The sequence below is a fragment of the Borostomias antarcticus genome, assembly GCF_949987555.1.
Source record: "Borostomias antarcticus genome assembly, chromosome: 3".
NCBI classification, from domain to species: Eukaryota; Metazoa; Chordata; class Actinopteri; order Stomiiformes; family Stomiidae; genus Borostomias; species Borostomias antarcticus.
The window spans coordinates 6,819,457-6,835,382 of NC_140236.1; the positions used below are offsets into that span (position 1 = coordinate 6,819,457).

The 15,926-nt window shown below is 47.2% G+C and overlaps 1 protein-coding gene across 1 annotated transcript; it reads right to left on the reverse strand.

Annotated features, from left to right (window-relative positions):
* Nucleotides 1-716: 716 nt before the first annotated feature.
* On the reverse strand, nt 717-13,760 carry plekhn1 (pleckstrin homology domain containing, family N member 1; the record flags this gene model as incomplete). The annotated part of the gene is made up of 16 exons (XM_084461727.1): nt 717-901; nt 1,810-1,870; nt 2,096-2,326; nt 2,708-2,872; nt 3,460-3,702; nt 4,593-4,745; nt 5,125-5,270; nt 5,596-5,671; nt 5,880-5,960; nt 7,087-7,233; nt 7,957-8,090; nt 9,989-10,073; nt 10,614-10,694; nt 11,697-11,858; nt 11,982-12,072; nt 13,687-13,760. The coding sequence occupies 16 exons, from the start codon at nt 13,758-13,760 to the stop codon at nt 717-719; spliced, it is 2,115 nt and encodes a 704-aa protein (XP_084317853.1).
* Between the last annotated feature and the right edge of the window lie 2,166 nt (nt 13,761-15,926).

The following is a 15,926-nucleotide window of genomic DNA, read 5'->3' on the forward strand; positions in this document are numbered from 1 at the left end:
TAAATAATCAAAATTACCAGAAAAAGCCAAACACAATATTTAAATCAATCTGAAAGAAGCTGTAATAGTAGCACATTGACACCGTCCAGTCAAGCCATCAAACATTGCCATATTTTGTAACATTAAATAAATACAGTACATTACTATAATGAGGCTTGATGGAATACTTTTTAAAGCTTAAAACGGAAACATTGACTGGTAATATATATTCATCAAATATCTAAAACAATATAAAAGTGTGTAAACAGGACGGCTTCATAAAGTACTTAAATATTACAATAAAACAGAAAACGTCAAACATTGAGCCCAATGTAATGCAAGATATAGATCGAACATAAAAAAAAAAAAAAAAATAACATTTCCAAGCAGTCACTTAAAAACTATACACATTTTGCACTTTTGTCTGAAATGCTACATTTAACAGGCAAGGGGTTGAATCAGTGCGTCTCCTACAAGTTCCATGTCCTAGTGTGGGAAAGAATCTCTACTTTAATCACTTGATATATACAGCAGGGCAGCGGCAATACAATGGCATTCCATTCATTTCACGGCCACTCGGCATTCTTTCTGCTCGACTATACGAGATCTAACAAACATCATAACTCATGCGGCCCGTGGATGATATGTTGCGGAAGTGTCTTTGATAGTTGTTTCCAGTGCGGCTCTGATACAGATCTGCTGTTTGGACATGTCCAGACGAGTCCATTGTTTCCGTTTTATGACCACCTCTGCTGGGTCGCCATGGCACCAAGGCCTCTGGCCCCAAATTCTAATCCCGTCCGGTGTGCCGAAATTCCAGACACTGGCTGAATCATCCCAGTATTACAGTCATACTCCCAAATGTTGTCATAGTCCATTTCCTGGTCATCTGGTTCCGTGGGCTCAAGGTAAGAGTTGTGATCTGTGGGGGTGAGAGAAGTTTCCCAGGCTTTCAGTTACAAAATAAACCTCACCCTGGTTGAGAAAGCATTTTGCACCAGGTCCAAACCTCACATACTGTAGTTTGAGCAACATTGTCCTAACATGCAATCTCACTGTCAAACCGGTACTGAAACCTATACCCTCCTAACACCTACTGTACCTGTGCTCTGTTTTCTCCAAGAAATGCTTCAAACGCATGCAAATGCTCATATAAAATGTCACCAGTGGTATCAAGTTATAGTGTAAGCGATACCTCCCTCGTAGGAAAGCACCCAAGCCTCGTTAAACCCCGTCATGTTTTTATACGAGATAAAGGAAGCCATAGATACGAGAGTGGAGATAGTAACCCTGGTCCAGCTGTGTGCTGTCAATCACAGCCCAGTGGGAATCCGGTCTGGAACAGTGTTCTCTTACACTGGGCTCCCCCGTTGCCACGGACACCTGCACACATGGCATTTAGAGCTGCTGCCCTAAGCTCCATTTCATTGGCACATCTGCGCATTTCCTACACTTTCAATTTTGAACCCGTAACCCTTTGACTGGGTGCTGACACCCAGTCTTATGTTCTGTCCAGGGTCGAGGTTAGGGTGGGCTGGGTCGAGAGGAGGCTGAAACAAAGAACTACAACCCCCGCCCCCTATAAAGCACGGTGCCGCGGTGTATGTGTACCCAGTGGCATTACGTAAACTGTCGCCAAGGCTGACATGTACCCACGTTTTTAAGTGTGGGAACTAGCATGCTATACTGTCCCATAGCCTTGACTCCTCACTGTAAACCTGACGGTGTCGATCAACTTGAAGTGCACACATGCATAGTTTGGCCCTGCCCTAAAGCTGAAAGAATGTTCCGGTGTGATACGGTTGGTGTTTGAATGCTTGCCGTTCTCACCTGGTGAGTAACCATACAGCGTCTGGGGGGTGTTCGTCGCAGCGCCGGACAGGAGGAGCCTCTGTGAAAGAGATGAAAGAACGCAAAAGTTATTTCACCCGGTTTAGCATAACAAACATACCTCTGCTGAACATTCTTCTCCCACTCAAATATTTGCTTCTTTGCTTTCCTCAACTGTCCAAATAGGTGACACCCACAACAACAGGGTCTGTTACAGCCTTTGAAATGTGAACGCTAGCCTTCTCAACACGCTCGTGTTGCCAAGGGTCAGCGTGTGCGCGCTCACCTGCTCCTGCGCTGCGTTCGGTGCGGGCAGCAGCTTGAGTCTGGAGACGGCCTGAGATCTCTGGTTCGCTTGGGCGTGGAGGCCCTCGGTCTCCGGCCCCTGGCCCTGCGTGAGCACCAGGCTCCTCCGGCAGCGTCTGCCCATGGGAGGGGTGCGCAGCTGGAAGGTGGAGGGCAGGAGCTGGGGCTCCTGGTGGTGCTGATGCTGCTGTGGCCCTCGCCAGCACTGCTGCTGAAGGACAAGAAAATACAGATTTTAGTATCCAGATATGACAAAATCGGCCTATCATACTGTAGCTCAGTAGCAGAAATATACATACTTATACTGTAGAAAACATGTCTCAATATAAAGCAGTATTTTTGGACGCCGTTGTCATGGAGTGGAATTGCTGTCTTAGCAGTCCATTTAATAATACAACACAATTGATCAATTAATCAGAGGGTTTCACTACGTCACTTTATCAGCCTTTGGTCAAGAGTTTCATTGGAAGGGTGTGTGTGTGTGTGTGTGTGCGTGCGTGCGTGCGTGCTGGTTCCAGCCAGGCCTGGGATGTACCGTAAACTGAGCCCTGTGCTATGGATCCAGTATCAGTCCGGTGAGTGACCCACTTACCGCTGGCCTAGCCGGACTCTGCTCCTCCTGGGCGTAGATGTCGGGGGTGCAGGGCTCGTCGTACAGGGGCGACAGGGGCTGGCGGGGGGCGCACATGTCCGAGTGGCGTTGGGGGGCCGCCATGGAGTACCTCAGGGACGTCTGGGGGGTGCTCCAGCTGTTGGACTGATCACACAAGATTCACACAAATCCCGGGGTTAGTCAGAGCCTGTCTGCAGTTGGGAAGTCCTCCTCTCTCTCTCTTCTCTCTCTCTCTTTTCTCTCTCTCTCTCTCACGCTCTCAGAAGCTAATCACATAAGCCTCACTTAGCTCTGGGATTTGGGCTCGGGTGTCGGAGCGGAGGGATTGGGCTAATCTCAGGCATGGCACACAGCAGCTCTAGTGCGACAACTGTCCGCGCCGTCCGGCTCACACGGCACTCTGTGCCCCCGCGACTCTGACGTCTCCCGAGGATGGTTAAGGTCGCCCGTGAGAGCTGTCTCTAATTGTGTTTGCCCAACCCTAATGGTCGTGGTGACAGGAAGTCGTTTCACGCCCAGCACCTAGGGGGAATATCGTACCTCCCAGAAGATGGATCGCAGCGAGAGCTGCTGTGTATCAATTTACTGTGCATGCAGGATGCTGCTATCCAAGCCCTTGTGTTTTGTGCTGGGTCTATTTTTATGTCGCACACACGACACTGCGAGGTCAATCGCAGCCTCCGGGGGAATATTCAATGATCGGGGCTCGCCCACAGGCTGAGGGAGCCTACCTTCACAAGGGGAGTCTTCTCCAGATGGGGGGGGGGGGCGTGCTGCCGGCCGGAGTAGGGCGTGTGGTAGAGGGGGGACGGCGCGGGACCCTCGGCGGGGGTGAGGTACGAGCAGCGCTGCGGGGAGGAGTAGCGCAGCGACAAAGGTCGGAGGTCGCGCTCGGGCCTGGTGTGGGACGACATGCTGCTGCTCCTGCTGCCCAGCCGTGCGGTCTCGATAGAGGACGGTCGACTGGAGGCGTACTGTAAAGACAACACGCACACACGGAGGGCAAAGGTCAACCAGGCTCCGTGACATTCCGACACGCCTGGTACAAATGAGCAAAGCGGGCATGCTATTCAAGCAAACGTGAATTCTGGAAAAACCTGTTGTAACAACACTCACAAAGAGAGGTCTTTTGAAAGGTTGGAAGTCTGGCTTGTTTGAATAGAGCCCAAGGTCAAGCTATTATTATCGTTTGTGAGGAAATGTTTCCATCATCTTAATTGGGCAGGGGAGGTGAAGATCAGTGGCCTACCCACTTAGGCCAACATGCCTCCTGGGCACAGAGCCTTCTCCGCTATAAGCTAATTGGATGGGCAGCCGGGAGTCAGCTCAAGGTCTTGATAGCGTATCCCACTTCAGTAGAACCTGAAGGACTCTGAAGTTATCTGGTACCTTGTTGATCGCTGAGTAGGCTAAGCGTGCCACCGATTTCTCAAGATCAAAGTTATCTTTCTGAGTGAAATGTTGTGTTCTGAAGGGACTTTGTTTTCAGCTTTTATTGAAGGACTTGAACTTGGCTCGCTTCTTTGTAAGAGGAGCGGTTTGGTCAAGGCCTCAGTTAATAATTAACATTTGGAAAAGAAAAGTGCTCCTTCTCCGGCTCAACCCCATTCCACCAAAACAAACTGGCATTCAAATAATACAGACTTCTATAAGATAGATAGATAGATATATAGATACTTTAATGACCCCACTCGGGGGAAATTTGGTGTTTGTGTATCATGTGTATATAAGCATACCGCTACTAAAATACTGTAGAATTATCTTGAGTACACATACACTAGCTTTGCATGAGAAAGCTAAAACACATTCTACTTCACCCAAACATGAGCAGATAGTTTTCAGACATGTGTAAGTGCACACTTACACATAGGGGCTCGGTGTATCCCGGGGAGAGGGGGTTGTCCTCGGGCCTGGGGAACTGGAGGTGGTGGGAACCCCGTCCGCTCTGTGATTGGCTGAGCCTCAGTGACTCGCTCCGTCCCTGGCTGTTCCTACTCCACCTATCAAACTCCGGAGCCTGGGTAGGGGGTGACAGAACGCGTCAGGGCTTGTAACCATGGGAAAGAGATACTGATATGACCTAAAAATGTTTTTTATGATTGTTACTATGATTGTACAGGAACGGATAATAGCCAAGAGGGAGCAAAACCAGGCCAACTCATCAGTGGTGACTGGTGAATCACCAGTGTGTTGATTCAAGAGGCAGGTTTCCCTATTTATATACAGGTATGTCGCCCTTATCAGCGTCGTCCTCACACTGCGTCCATTGTCCGTGTGCGTTTACAACCCAGGTGTGCAGATAGATACCCCCGTTTGATAGCTATGGATGAACCACTGTGAAAGGTCTGACTGTTCCAGACCCCACAACAGTGTGTGGGGGGGGGGGCAGGGCTCACCTCTGCGTGCGTCGGCGTGTAGATGATGTCGTACACGGGGGGCGGGGGACTGAGGACGGGGACGTCAGCGGCTTTGAAATGCTGGATCCAGTCACAGAACTCGCTCTCCCCCAGACAGGACACCACTATGGGGTTGATCAGCTTCCCTGCAGGGGGGGACAAAGCGGTCATTCGGTCGGTTCGCTCGGCGGAATGTGCCACGGTCAGAAATGTCATTCACAGAGATAAAGCCCGTCCATTCACTGGGGGTGAGGGGCTTGTCGACTCGGAAAGGCCACTATGTAAAGCATACAGTATGTATTCATGAAATATCTACTCATACATACGTATGTGTCATGTCAAGTTTATCCACTCATTATTCAGTCGTGTTACACAACAAAGTTGTTGGACCGGTTTTGTGCGCTGGTGGTGGTAATCCAGAAAGATTTTGCGCCAGGACTTGAGGCGCTTGTAACTCTGTGATTAATTTACCTTCAATCATGAATGTGTTGGGCTTGATATCCTGGCACGGAGTGGTCACTGTGATCATGTTGAGTGGAAGTTTCCCCTGCAATCACAAAGAGCTTTACACATTGCTCAGCCGAGAACATCACCGATGAGTTCTGCAGTAATGAGGGCATCATAGGCTGAGAATTACAGTTAGGGGTTAGGGGGAGATTTGGGTTGAGAAGGAAGACCTACAGTACTGTACAATGTCTAATCTGTAGTCGTACATACTGTGCTGTACGTGTTTGCATATGAAGTCCAGAAGGTACCTTGTAGAAAAGTCCGTCGCTCTCCTCTGATAGGATGATAAGAGTGGTGGGGTACATGACCAGCAGCCTGTCACTCTGCTCCTGTGGAGCAAAAACAGCAACAGGTTCGTCACAATGTCGATAATGTACATTACAATGTCACATGATATATTTATGATGCAGTTTAATGGAGAATCGGACTACTGCTCATGTAATGTTGCTCTTCAACAACTCTGCCACAGCATATATCTTTGGCTGAGTGTGCCCTTAAACTGAATTCTCCTACTCTGAATTCTGCATCACCATGTGGAAGAGCATTCGCATTGAGCGCTAATGAGCCGTGTTAAGGCGAGGTCCTCGAGTCGGCCAGGGGTGTGAGTTACACAGCTTCTGCTCTGTACAAGGGCGTGTCTGACAGACAGCTGACATTCCAGCTGTGAGGCCAGTCACTGTGTGAGCTGAGCAACTGCCTCTCACACACACGCGGTCTATGAGTTCTCAATCTCCCACGCGTTGACTTCAGTAAGGGCCGCCGCCACTTCCCACGCTGTATTAAACGCTCACAGGCTGCGGCATGTTTTTTTTTTTTTTTTTCTTCTCCACAGCTACCCGGTGCTGCTGTCTCATTTGGTTACCATAGTGTCTTATGGTTGTCTCATGGTTGTCTGAGGGTGGGTGGGAGGTTGTGTTGAGGTAGCTGAGCTGTAACTGTAGTAGACTACCGTAGTAAATCTCCCTCAAGGTATATAGACAGACAACTGGTTCCTTGCGTCGTGGTGAGGTCATCTGCAGGTTGCTCAACTTCTAGTCAAGTATGTGAGTCAGAGAGTTGTGCCTATGTGCTATTTTTTGTTTACTCTTTCTGAGGGCCCCGCCTTATTGATAGCAGGTGAGCGTCATCATAAACAGTCTACTGTACAATTCCACGAATCCTGTCTGTCTGTGTTAGTCATATCCGGCAATCTGTGGACCTTTGGCCAAGTGTATAAGACCTCTACCCTTTACTCGGACCCTTGCCAGACATTCTGAATGCACCATTCTAAATGCTCTGATAAGACACAGGTTGGGTTGTGTTGGGGGTGTGTCATCAGCGGGCTGTGTCGAGGGTGTGACATCAGTGGGCTGTGTCGAGGGTGTGACATCAGTGGGCTGTGTTGAGGGTGTGTCATCAGCGGGCTGTGTTGAGGGCGTGTCCTCAGCGGGCTGTGTTGGGGGCGTGTCGTCTCACCTGACAGGGGAGGTGTTGCAGGCGGACCTTGGTGACGTAGGCGATGGTCCCCAGGCTCTCTCTCTGGGAGCCCTCCCATTCGTAGATGTGCTCTCTGTTGATGGAGTTCCTCAGCTCCTCCCGACCCTCCTGGCCTTCCTGCTGGTTCTGTTGCAACCAGGAGACAAATGTTGACTTTAGCCAAGCATCATCAACTACAATCCCAACATTCGCAAGGGGTAAAGATTATATACTGTGTTAAGTAAAGCTCCGGCCCCTCCAGCAACTTCTATTCTATTCATCTAGGCCTATTGACTTCTTACGTTCGGTGAATATCTGTCCGGTATGATATGTGATATTTACAATCTATCGCAGTGCATGCAAGGTCAAGTGAAGAGTTATCGTTACACGCCCAGGCAAAATGTATGTCATCAGCTCTTTCCACGCCTGTGGGTGTGTAAGCCCTTTGTAGCCCCTTGCAGATGGGAGCTTCGGTCTGATGTGGTTGCGGTTATGGTGCGGTCACAGTCATGACCCCTCCCTGCTATCCTGCCCTCAGGCATGGAGACTGTGACGACCTTTTGTGCATGACTCACCAACATGCATCCTGTTGGATGGTTTACCATCAGGTTCTACCAGCAGGCTAGGCCAAAGCTAGTTCTCTCTCCTCAAAGGTAATCCGTGAGGGCTGGCTCGTATCGCTTTAGGTCTCTGTTTAATCCAGGCCAAGCGGGTTGGTCTTGATTTTTTTATAATCTAACAAAGCTCTATTGATCTTGTCTGATACACAGTATAAGCACTTGTTTACTTGGGCAATACTACTACTACGGTCTATCTGTACAAGCTCTAGATTTGAAGCCACTGTCATTGTAGTGGTCGGGGGCTCGGTACCTTGACCCGGGTGTAGGTCTCGGGTGGGATGGCGGTGCCCCCGTTGGCCTCGATGTGTTCTCTGAGCATGCCGAACCACAGGTCCTTCTCCTCCTGGTTGGCACAGTAGACGACGATGGGGTTCAGGCTGACACCTACAAGGGGCAAAGGTCACAGGGTGTAAGGACTCCCTGTTAGTTCTCTGGTTCCGCTCATGAATAGAAAACTCTACTCCAGAGGATTGCCAGCTGGTAATTGGTGGTAAGCCATTCTTTGTGACTTTCCACTATTCCACAAGGCGACCAGAAATAATATACTCCACTATTTCTGTCATTTTCAGGACCTGTTGTAACTGTAACTCCTCCACATAATAGGCATGGCAAACCACGCTTGGTTACATTTTAAACATGTCTAGCCTACACCTACTCTTGATCTATTGCAGGACACAGCCTCTTTAACTTTATAACCGACACTCCCATCGCTCGGACCGCCTCTCCAGCAGGAATGCGCAGGACCTGGGGTGGTGAATAAGGCTGGAATCTCCCCCCATCACCAGTCCTGACGTGCATTCCGGAGATAAACAGCAGAGATGCCTCCTTTCATTCCTACAGCCCTTTGTGACTTTGTCATCGCCAGCAACCGTAGCCTGCTGACCGCTCCCCTAATATACGGGCGCGCTGCTTTTATTTGTTGACTTTCTTTTCATTCCTGCCCTTAATGTTAGACCTTGATTACGGTTTCCGCTTGAACCGTGCCTGCGGTTCACCACAGTCCAGGGAGGTCAGTGAAAGTTCAGCAGCCAGCGGCAAGGTTTGTCCAGTTGCAGATGCTTGTGGAGTCCACCCTATTGCCCGACTCACAAGGGTATGATATAACTCTAACCCTATGAAATCTCTCGGGGCCCTTTCTTAGAACCCCGTGGGCAGCGCTCCGGAGCTTGTGCTACGTCACACAAAGTCAACTCCTCGTGGGAGCTGACTCATCAGCCCGGCAAGAGGAAGACGTGTTTCTCGGAGATATCGCCGCTGGTCTCTTGACTGATTGAGAGTTTTGTCATGCTAACGCTACACATATCCTGTGCGTGACGCCTCCCTTTAGGTAAATACAGGCTCTTCCAGTAAGTCAGAGGAAAACATTTGTAACTGAATACTTCAGGAAAATCTGTTTGTTCCGGGAAAATATCAGTGAGTAAAGTATATTTTGGCATTGACAGCTAAGAGCGCTCCCATTTCAATGATATGAGAGATAAGATATACATACAGATCAAAACTTTTCACATTCACCATGATCTAAGCTTACTTCACATGTGTCTGACTGCTAAACATAAATCTACAGTTACAAAGATGCCCTCTCTGTAGAGAAACTACAGGGGCCCGTTCAACCAACACCTTTTGTCAGTAATAATGAAATTCAACATTTTCATCAACAATGAAAACTGGCGGTCAAGTTTACAATCAGTGGGGTCCTGGGCCATTCAGAGATCAAATCCTAAGTGACATTACTACTAGAGTAGCCTGTGGAATGCGCTAGAGATTATAAGTAGCGGCAGGGCTCAGAAAGGGTGCTGGCCTTTCCTGCCAGACAGCTGAGTCTCCTCAGGAGCACCTGTCATCTAACAAGAGGGGCCTTCAAGGCCGGCCTGGCCCCCTGACCCAGGGTGGACGGGGGGCGACTCTAGTTAGTCTTGGGGTTGAGTAGAGGTGAAGAGGGTCGCGGCACTTTTGAATCACCGGAATGTGTCAACATTGGAAATGGCCACGGGTTGGGAAATAGCGTGTGATGTGCCGCCTAGGATTTGAATTGGGAATTAGGTCTGTCCGTGAGGAGGCACAGACATGGCCGACCACCATGAAGAGTGAAACTGGTCAGCGAGAGTGGAATGATTTTTTTTATAGTATACATCCATGTACAAGATGATCTAGTTCCAGCCTGACATAGACTTATCAGTTATTGTCATCCCTATTAAATACTTTAAAAAAAACAATGACTACAACATTTCAGGGCCTAGTGCCAATGTTGAGATCCTTGGTTTTTGAAGTGAGGCCCAACTCACCATTGATCTGGAAGGTAAATTCCTGTGGTTGGCTGTAGTTCTGCTGCAGGTTGCAGATGGTGAGCTCTTTGAGAGGAAGAGTTCCCTGTACACACAGACAACATAAAACATTTAGTCAACTTCCTCATAGCAATGTTGTGACCCTAGAAAGAGAGCAAAAGTCCTTCTCATTTTAACAAGTACTACCTACTAGTGCTCTTACTGTATCTTTTTTCTTTCACTATTATAAATGGTGATTTTTCAATCTATGTTCAAACAAATCTAATCTTTTTTAACTGTTAAGCTGAAACGTTTCAAGTGAAACGGAGGTCAGACGACTTGTCATCCCGTTAGCACCCTCAACCCAGTGACTAACATAGATTACAGCTCATCAGTCCGTACTGCGCTAACACAGACACAGTAAAAACAATGATTAATGACGGCTCAGACGTTTATGAGACAGTTTAAGAGACAGAGTGATACCACTGTTTACCGACACACAGGGAGCGTGCTTCTAGGCATAATCGGGTGTCTGTGAGATTCATGTGGACAGAGACATTGGTGTTGAAGCTACTTTATTTCACTCGTTTATGATAAACCATAAACCTTTTCAGGAGCGAAAGGATGTTGATTGAGAAAACCTCACCTGATATGTGAGTCCAGTTGTGTTGTTTGAGACAAAATGAAGGTGTGTCTGGAAGAGATCCAGGTAGCAGTCATGCACATCCTGTAGAGAGAGAGAGAGAGAGAGAGAACAATACGGGGTTAACACCATAATCTTTATATCATTCTCCCCTTATTACTGACTCCAGATCAGCTTGTCTGTCAACAGTCCTAGAATCCTAGAATGTTGTAAGAGCTTGACATTCTTGAGTGTTGTTTTGCCTGTAGACAAAGTATCTAGTTGGACTTTGCTTGTGAGGAATTCTGGGATTTCTCAAAGACCTCCTATGATTGATAGTCGCCTCCTTCTGTTTGACAGTCGAACCCTCAAAACTAATCTTTCAACCACAACAGTGATGTATTACTTCCTCCCAACCAGCTTTCATGGTACAGTCCTACTGTATGAGTTACAGAACAATATGTTCTCTCTTTCCTGTGAATTTGTGCAAGACTCCATTCTTTGTCAATCTCCTCCTGACAGCATGACTGAGGTGCATCTCTGACACACATTGCGATTCCCATGGTGTGGAGCCACCGTGTTCTTATCTCTCCTGGGATCAAAGGAACTTTCTCTACCCTGGGGTTGTCTCCTGGTGATGTTTCGCAACCTAGCAGCACCCATACGTGTTCAAACACAAGCTTCTGCATTGAATCCTGGTTCATTTAATGACGGCCACAGCAACGTCAGTGCTGTGAGTGACAGCGGAGTGACGTCTTGTACTCTCCATCTGTTTGTTTGGTGGCCTTTCACAGGGGTGACTAACATGTCGATGTTTCATCGAATAGCTGAGCCTTGTTAATGATGTTAGACTTGAGACTGATCTCACTAACCACAATGAGTATGTGCGCAGGTCAATGTTTGGTTGTGTTGTTGTCGTCGTGGAGTTTCATCATGAACGATTTGAGTGTGTGTGTGTGTGTGTGTGTGTGTGTATGTGTGTATGTGTGTGTGTGTGTGTGTGTGTGTGTGTGTGTGTGTGTGTGTGTGTGTGTAAGACAACCACCCGCAAGCCTGCTTTTGTATGTGTGTGTGTGTGTGTGAGTGTGAACACAGGTGTGGCCTTACCTGGCAGTGGAGAAAGCGGAACCGGACCTTGGAGCTGTGGATCATCCTGCCGTAGTTCTTCACGTTGATGCTGCTCTTCTTCCAGCCGCTGACCGGGTCGTAGGGGAACGGAGGGTCCCACTTGATCTTGTCTATGACCTGCAGGTCCTTGTGCGACATTTCCTGCAAACGGTCAAATTTTTTCAGTCAGTCAGTCTCAGCCCCCTTCTCGAGACAAGCTAGAACCTTCGATGAAAATTAATTCTTCGACTGTTGGTTCAAAGACGTTTTGTCGGAGGTCTTTACCTTTCTGGGAGTTACAGTGCACAGGATGTTGATGATGCTGTTCGATTTCTCTTGGCCCTCTTGAGGGTTCTTCTTGCGAAACAGGCGACTGCTGCCCAGGGTAAAATAGACAAACATGTTACTACTTGCTTTCCCGTCTTTACCAGGCAGACATATAATGTGTTTACTGGACATTTTTCTTCCAAATTGTAGCTGAAGAAGAATGTGTTCCCCACTGAAGACTGCCCTTGTCTGTTGTGCTAGTGGAGTTATGCGTTAAGGATGCATCGTTTAGCATTTCAAATCCGGGTCTATTAACGTCCTTTCTTATAGTGGTCAAGTTCCTCTGTCTTCTTGACAGCTTAATGGCTGTTTGAGTCCTGGTTTGCGTCTCAGCGTATACATTGACCAGAACTCCCTTTGTGACCTTGGCTTCAACACCACCCATTTAAATAAGCAAAACAATAGGGTCTTATGTTTCAGATAGGGGGGGTTGAATAGGGAAATCAGCATTCAATGTCCTTCATTGTTCCATATGACCCGTGTCTGTTATCATTAGTGTCACATCTTTATACGGAAGCTCTTCCGGAGTGTTAAAGCAGGGAGTCGCCTTTTACAATGTCAATGTGGTTATTATCTATTTATCTCATCCGTGTGCGATTTGAATGTCGTTAGCTTGACACAAGGAAAGCCTTGTTCTTCTTACTGGTGGGAGTCAAGTCCCAATCAGTGGGCCTATGACAAGCACCAGTCACTAGATAAATAGAACACTATATTCCAGATTCTGAGGTTCCCTGATTCCTTTAAGTTATGACCGAATGAAACGTAAGCTGCAAGAGGAGGAATGCAGATAACAGACAGGTCTGCACACCACCACTCACAACAACCTCCAAGTCTGGAGTTTGGTATTCACTGCCTGGCTCCACAGGGACTACCTGAACCTGGCCCGTTTCACTAACACACACGCGCACACACGCACACACATGCGCACACACACACACACAGGGTAGGGCACAGAGGAAGTGAGAACACTGAAGTTATTGTTAAAGTCAATCTATTCACCTGTGAGTGTGTGTGTGTGCGTGCGCGTGCATGTTTTTCGGTCCAACGGCTAGATGCACTTTAGACCACTACTCTGTTTTCATTTGAACAGAAATGTTCCTTGGAGGAATCAAAGGGAACCATAAACGAATGGAGGAACTGCTTCTTCACAAGCACAGAATGAGTGAAGAAAGGCATAATAATATGTAATAAAGTGGTAAACGGTCACAGCAACAGGATTTACATGTTCTACCCTTGTGGTATTTGAATGGCCTAGCAGAGGTAGCTAAACTGCATAGTCTCTGTAATGTCTCAGAGCCAGGTGATTAGCTGTGATCAACAGCTCCTGATTTGGGAGGGAAATCAGATTCGCTGACGGCCGACAGCTCAACTTCACAGGGAGATGTAAACGAGAGGCAAATGGCAACAGTATCATTCACACCACTGGACAGACAGACACCCCAGCCCAGGGACTGTCCTGACCCTGGCCCCATAAACTTCACAACCTCTGTCTAACCTCACAGCTCAAACCTGGTGGAATACCAGGAATTCCCTTCAGCTCAAAGATTCTAGAATGATTCTAGGTTCTAGAATGACACACTTCAAACGATGACATCTTCTCTGTCTTCAGCAAATGCAAAACATACAGTCAGTGACTAGAGAAGAGCGGTTTTGTCCTTGTTACCTGTTCCTGCGTAAGAAGCTCTTGCTGGAGAATCTGAAGTTGTGTTGAGGGACACATGACATGCTGCTCCCCATGTTGCTGGGCTGTCTGGGGCTGTTCGCTGTGTTCCCACTGTGGCGCTGATGAGGAGTGTGTAATCCAAGCAGGCGGTGTGCTCCTCGCTGAAGTCAGGCAGACACTGAGAGGGAAATGGGCTGGGCAAGGGCTGTATATCCAGACTGGTGTGTGTGTGTGTGTGTGTGTGCCGGCTAGAAAGGGGCGGGGTTTAGGCTTGTGTCAGACTGAGTGTTGGCTCCGGCGTGTGTGTGTGCGCGCGTTTGTGAGGTGTGTGTGTTTGTGAGGTGTGTGTGTGTGTGTGTGTGTGTGTGTGTGTGTGTGTGTGTGTTTGAAAGGGGGGCAGACTCTAAGAAGTTCACACCTTCCGTGGGAGACCTCTGTTAAATCAATCCCACAACAAAGACAGGGGGTCTGGGTGAAGTGTGCCAGTTGACACCTTCTAGTAACCAAATGGAGCTCATCTCTATCATGAAAAGACAGGTCACTCTGAATGGAGGTTGATGGTGTGTGTGTGTCAGTCAAGGGGGGGGGGGACCTTCCACCAGCATGCCTGAACATGAAAATGCCTGTGGCCTAAAGGAGGCTATTTATTATTGGCCCACATACTTTCAACACGACAATGTCATTCTGAAAGTATCGGAAAGTATCTGAAGTATCGGAAAAGGATGATATGAGAAGCAGATAACCCCCCCCCCCCATTCTAAATATATCAAAAAATAATGCCCCTCTTGTTATAAATTTGCAGAGCACAAATATGATCTTTTAGGTAAACATGGGAAGATAACCTCGGACCTGAGAGACATCTACTGTAAAATCAACAATAACTACCAACCCACAGCTGCTGTCTTAGCAGGATAGTTAGATAGATATTAACTTTGTTGCTTCTCTTTATCTTAGATCTTATCTACCTAAAAGCAGAAGCGTATAAAAACAAAAACCCTATTTGCTAATGGATATTCAATATATATGGAGAAGTACTGGCTCTGGTAAGTGAACTGAAATGCCCCTCTTAGTGTAAAAGTTTCCATTTCAGGTGTCTGAAAACAGTCTCATCTTGGTCAGTCAGAAAGGTGAATCACATACTAATGATCAACGCTGGCTCATGGTTTGTTTGCCTCCGGGTCAAGTTTCTGTCAATGTCTACACGTATACATTTACAATAACGGACAGGTAGAACCAACCTGTTCTACCTGATGTGTAGAAGGATCCCCCTCAGGCACCAACAGTCATGATGAAACCGTCTGCCGAGTAGTCAAGATAACAATCTGACGTCTGGGAAAAACAAAACATGACAACTTTATCTTATAGCCTAAATGAGTAGGCTAATTAAATCAAGCGGGGAATACACTGCAGACTAATTTGATAAGATATAGCCATGGCATGCCATTAACAAACAATACAGGCACTCAGTTGTTGTGTTTAGGCTGATCATGAGGCAGGCTTTGTGGGCATCTACAGTGTAAGCAAGGATTGGGGCTGTAGTCTAACGGCTTTCAACCAGCCTGGAGCCTATGGTGCAGTACTAGTGCTTATCTGAATACTACCAGGCTACCAAGTAGCTTGTCTTAGTCTCCCACCAAAAGCATAGTGTATAAAGTTATCTTACAAAAGCTACCTAACTACCTAACATCCCTTATTACATGCTGTTCAAGCAATTACCAGACCAGGTCTGAGGACTGGTTGATTCTTGAGGTCCCCAGAGTCAAAACTGAACTTTGAAAGATTTGATGGAGCATGGAATAGGTTTCAGGAGACTTTTAAATTGAGTGCCTTAGTCACTTTGGACATAAAAAAAAAATAATTCAGGAATATGGGGTCGAGGTCCCATTACATTATAATGTTGTCATTGTATTTCAGTGTGTAAAATGTATGAATGAGATTTTATATTTTTTGCATTGTTTTTATATTGTTTTATACTGTTTGATGTATATGCTGTTTAAAGGTAAAAAAAAAAAAAAAACTAATACAAGTCATAAATTATGCTGTATTATAATCAGGCAGTGACTCAGGACACCTACGCATCTGATTTACTTAAACCAATTTGCTCCCTAACTGTACTGACATCCTGTAGGCTACTGTGGGGGTGCCATACCATTGTTCCGACATCTCATTAGTCCAACGTCTCACTAGTCTGAAACATCGGACTCTTTAGCCGTCGGAACAATGGCATGTCTGACCATCGG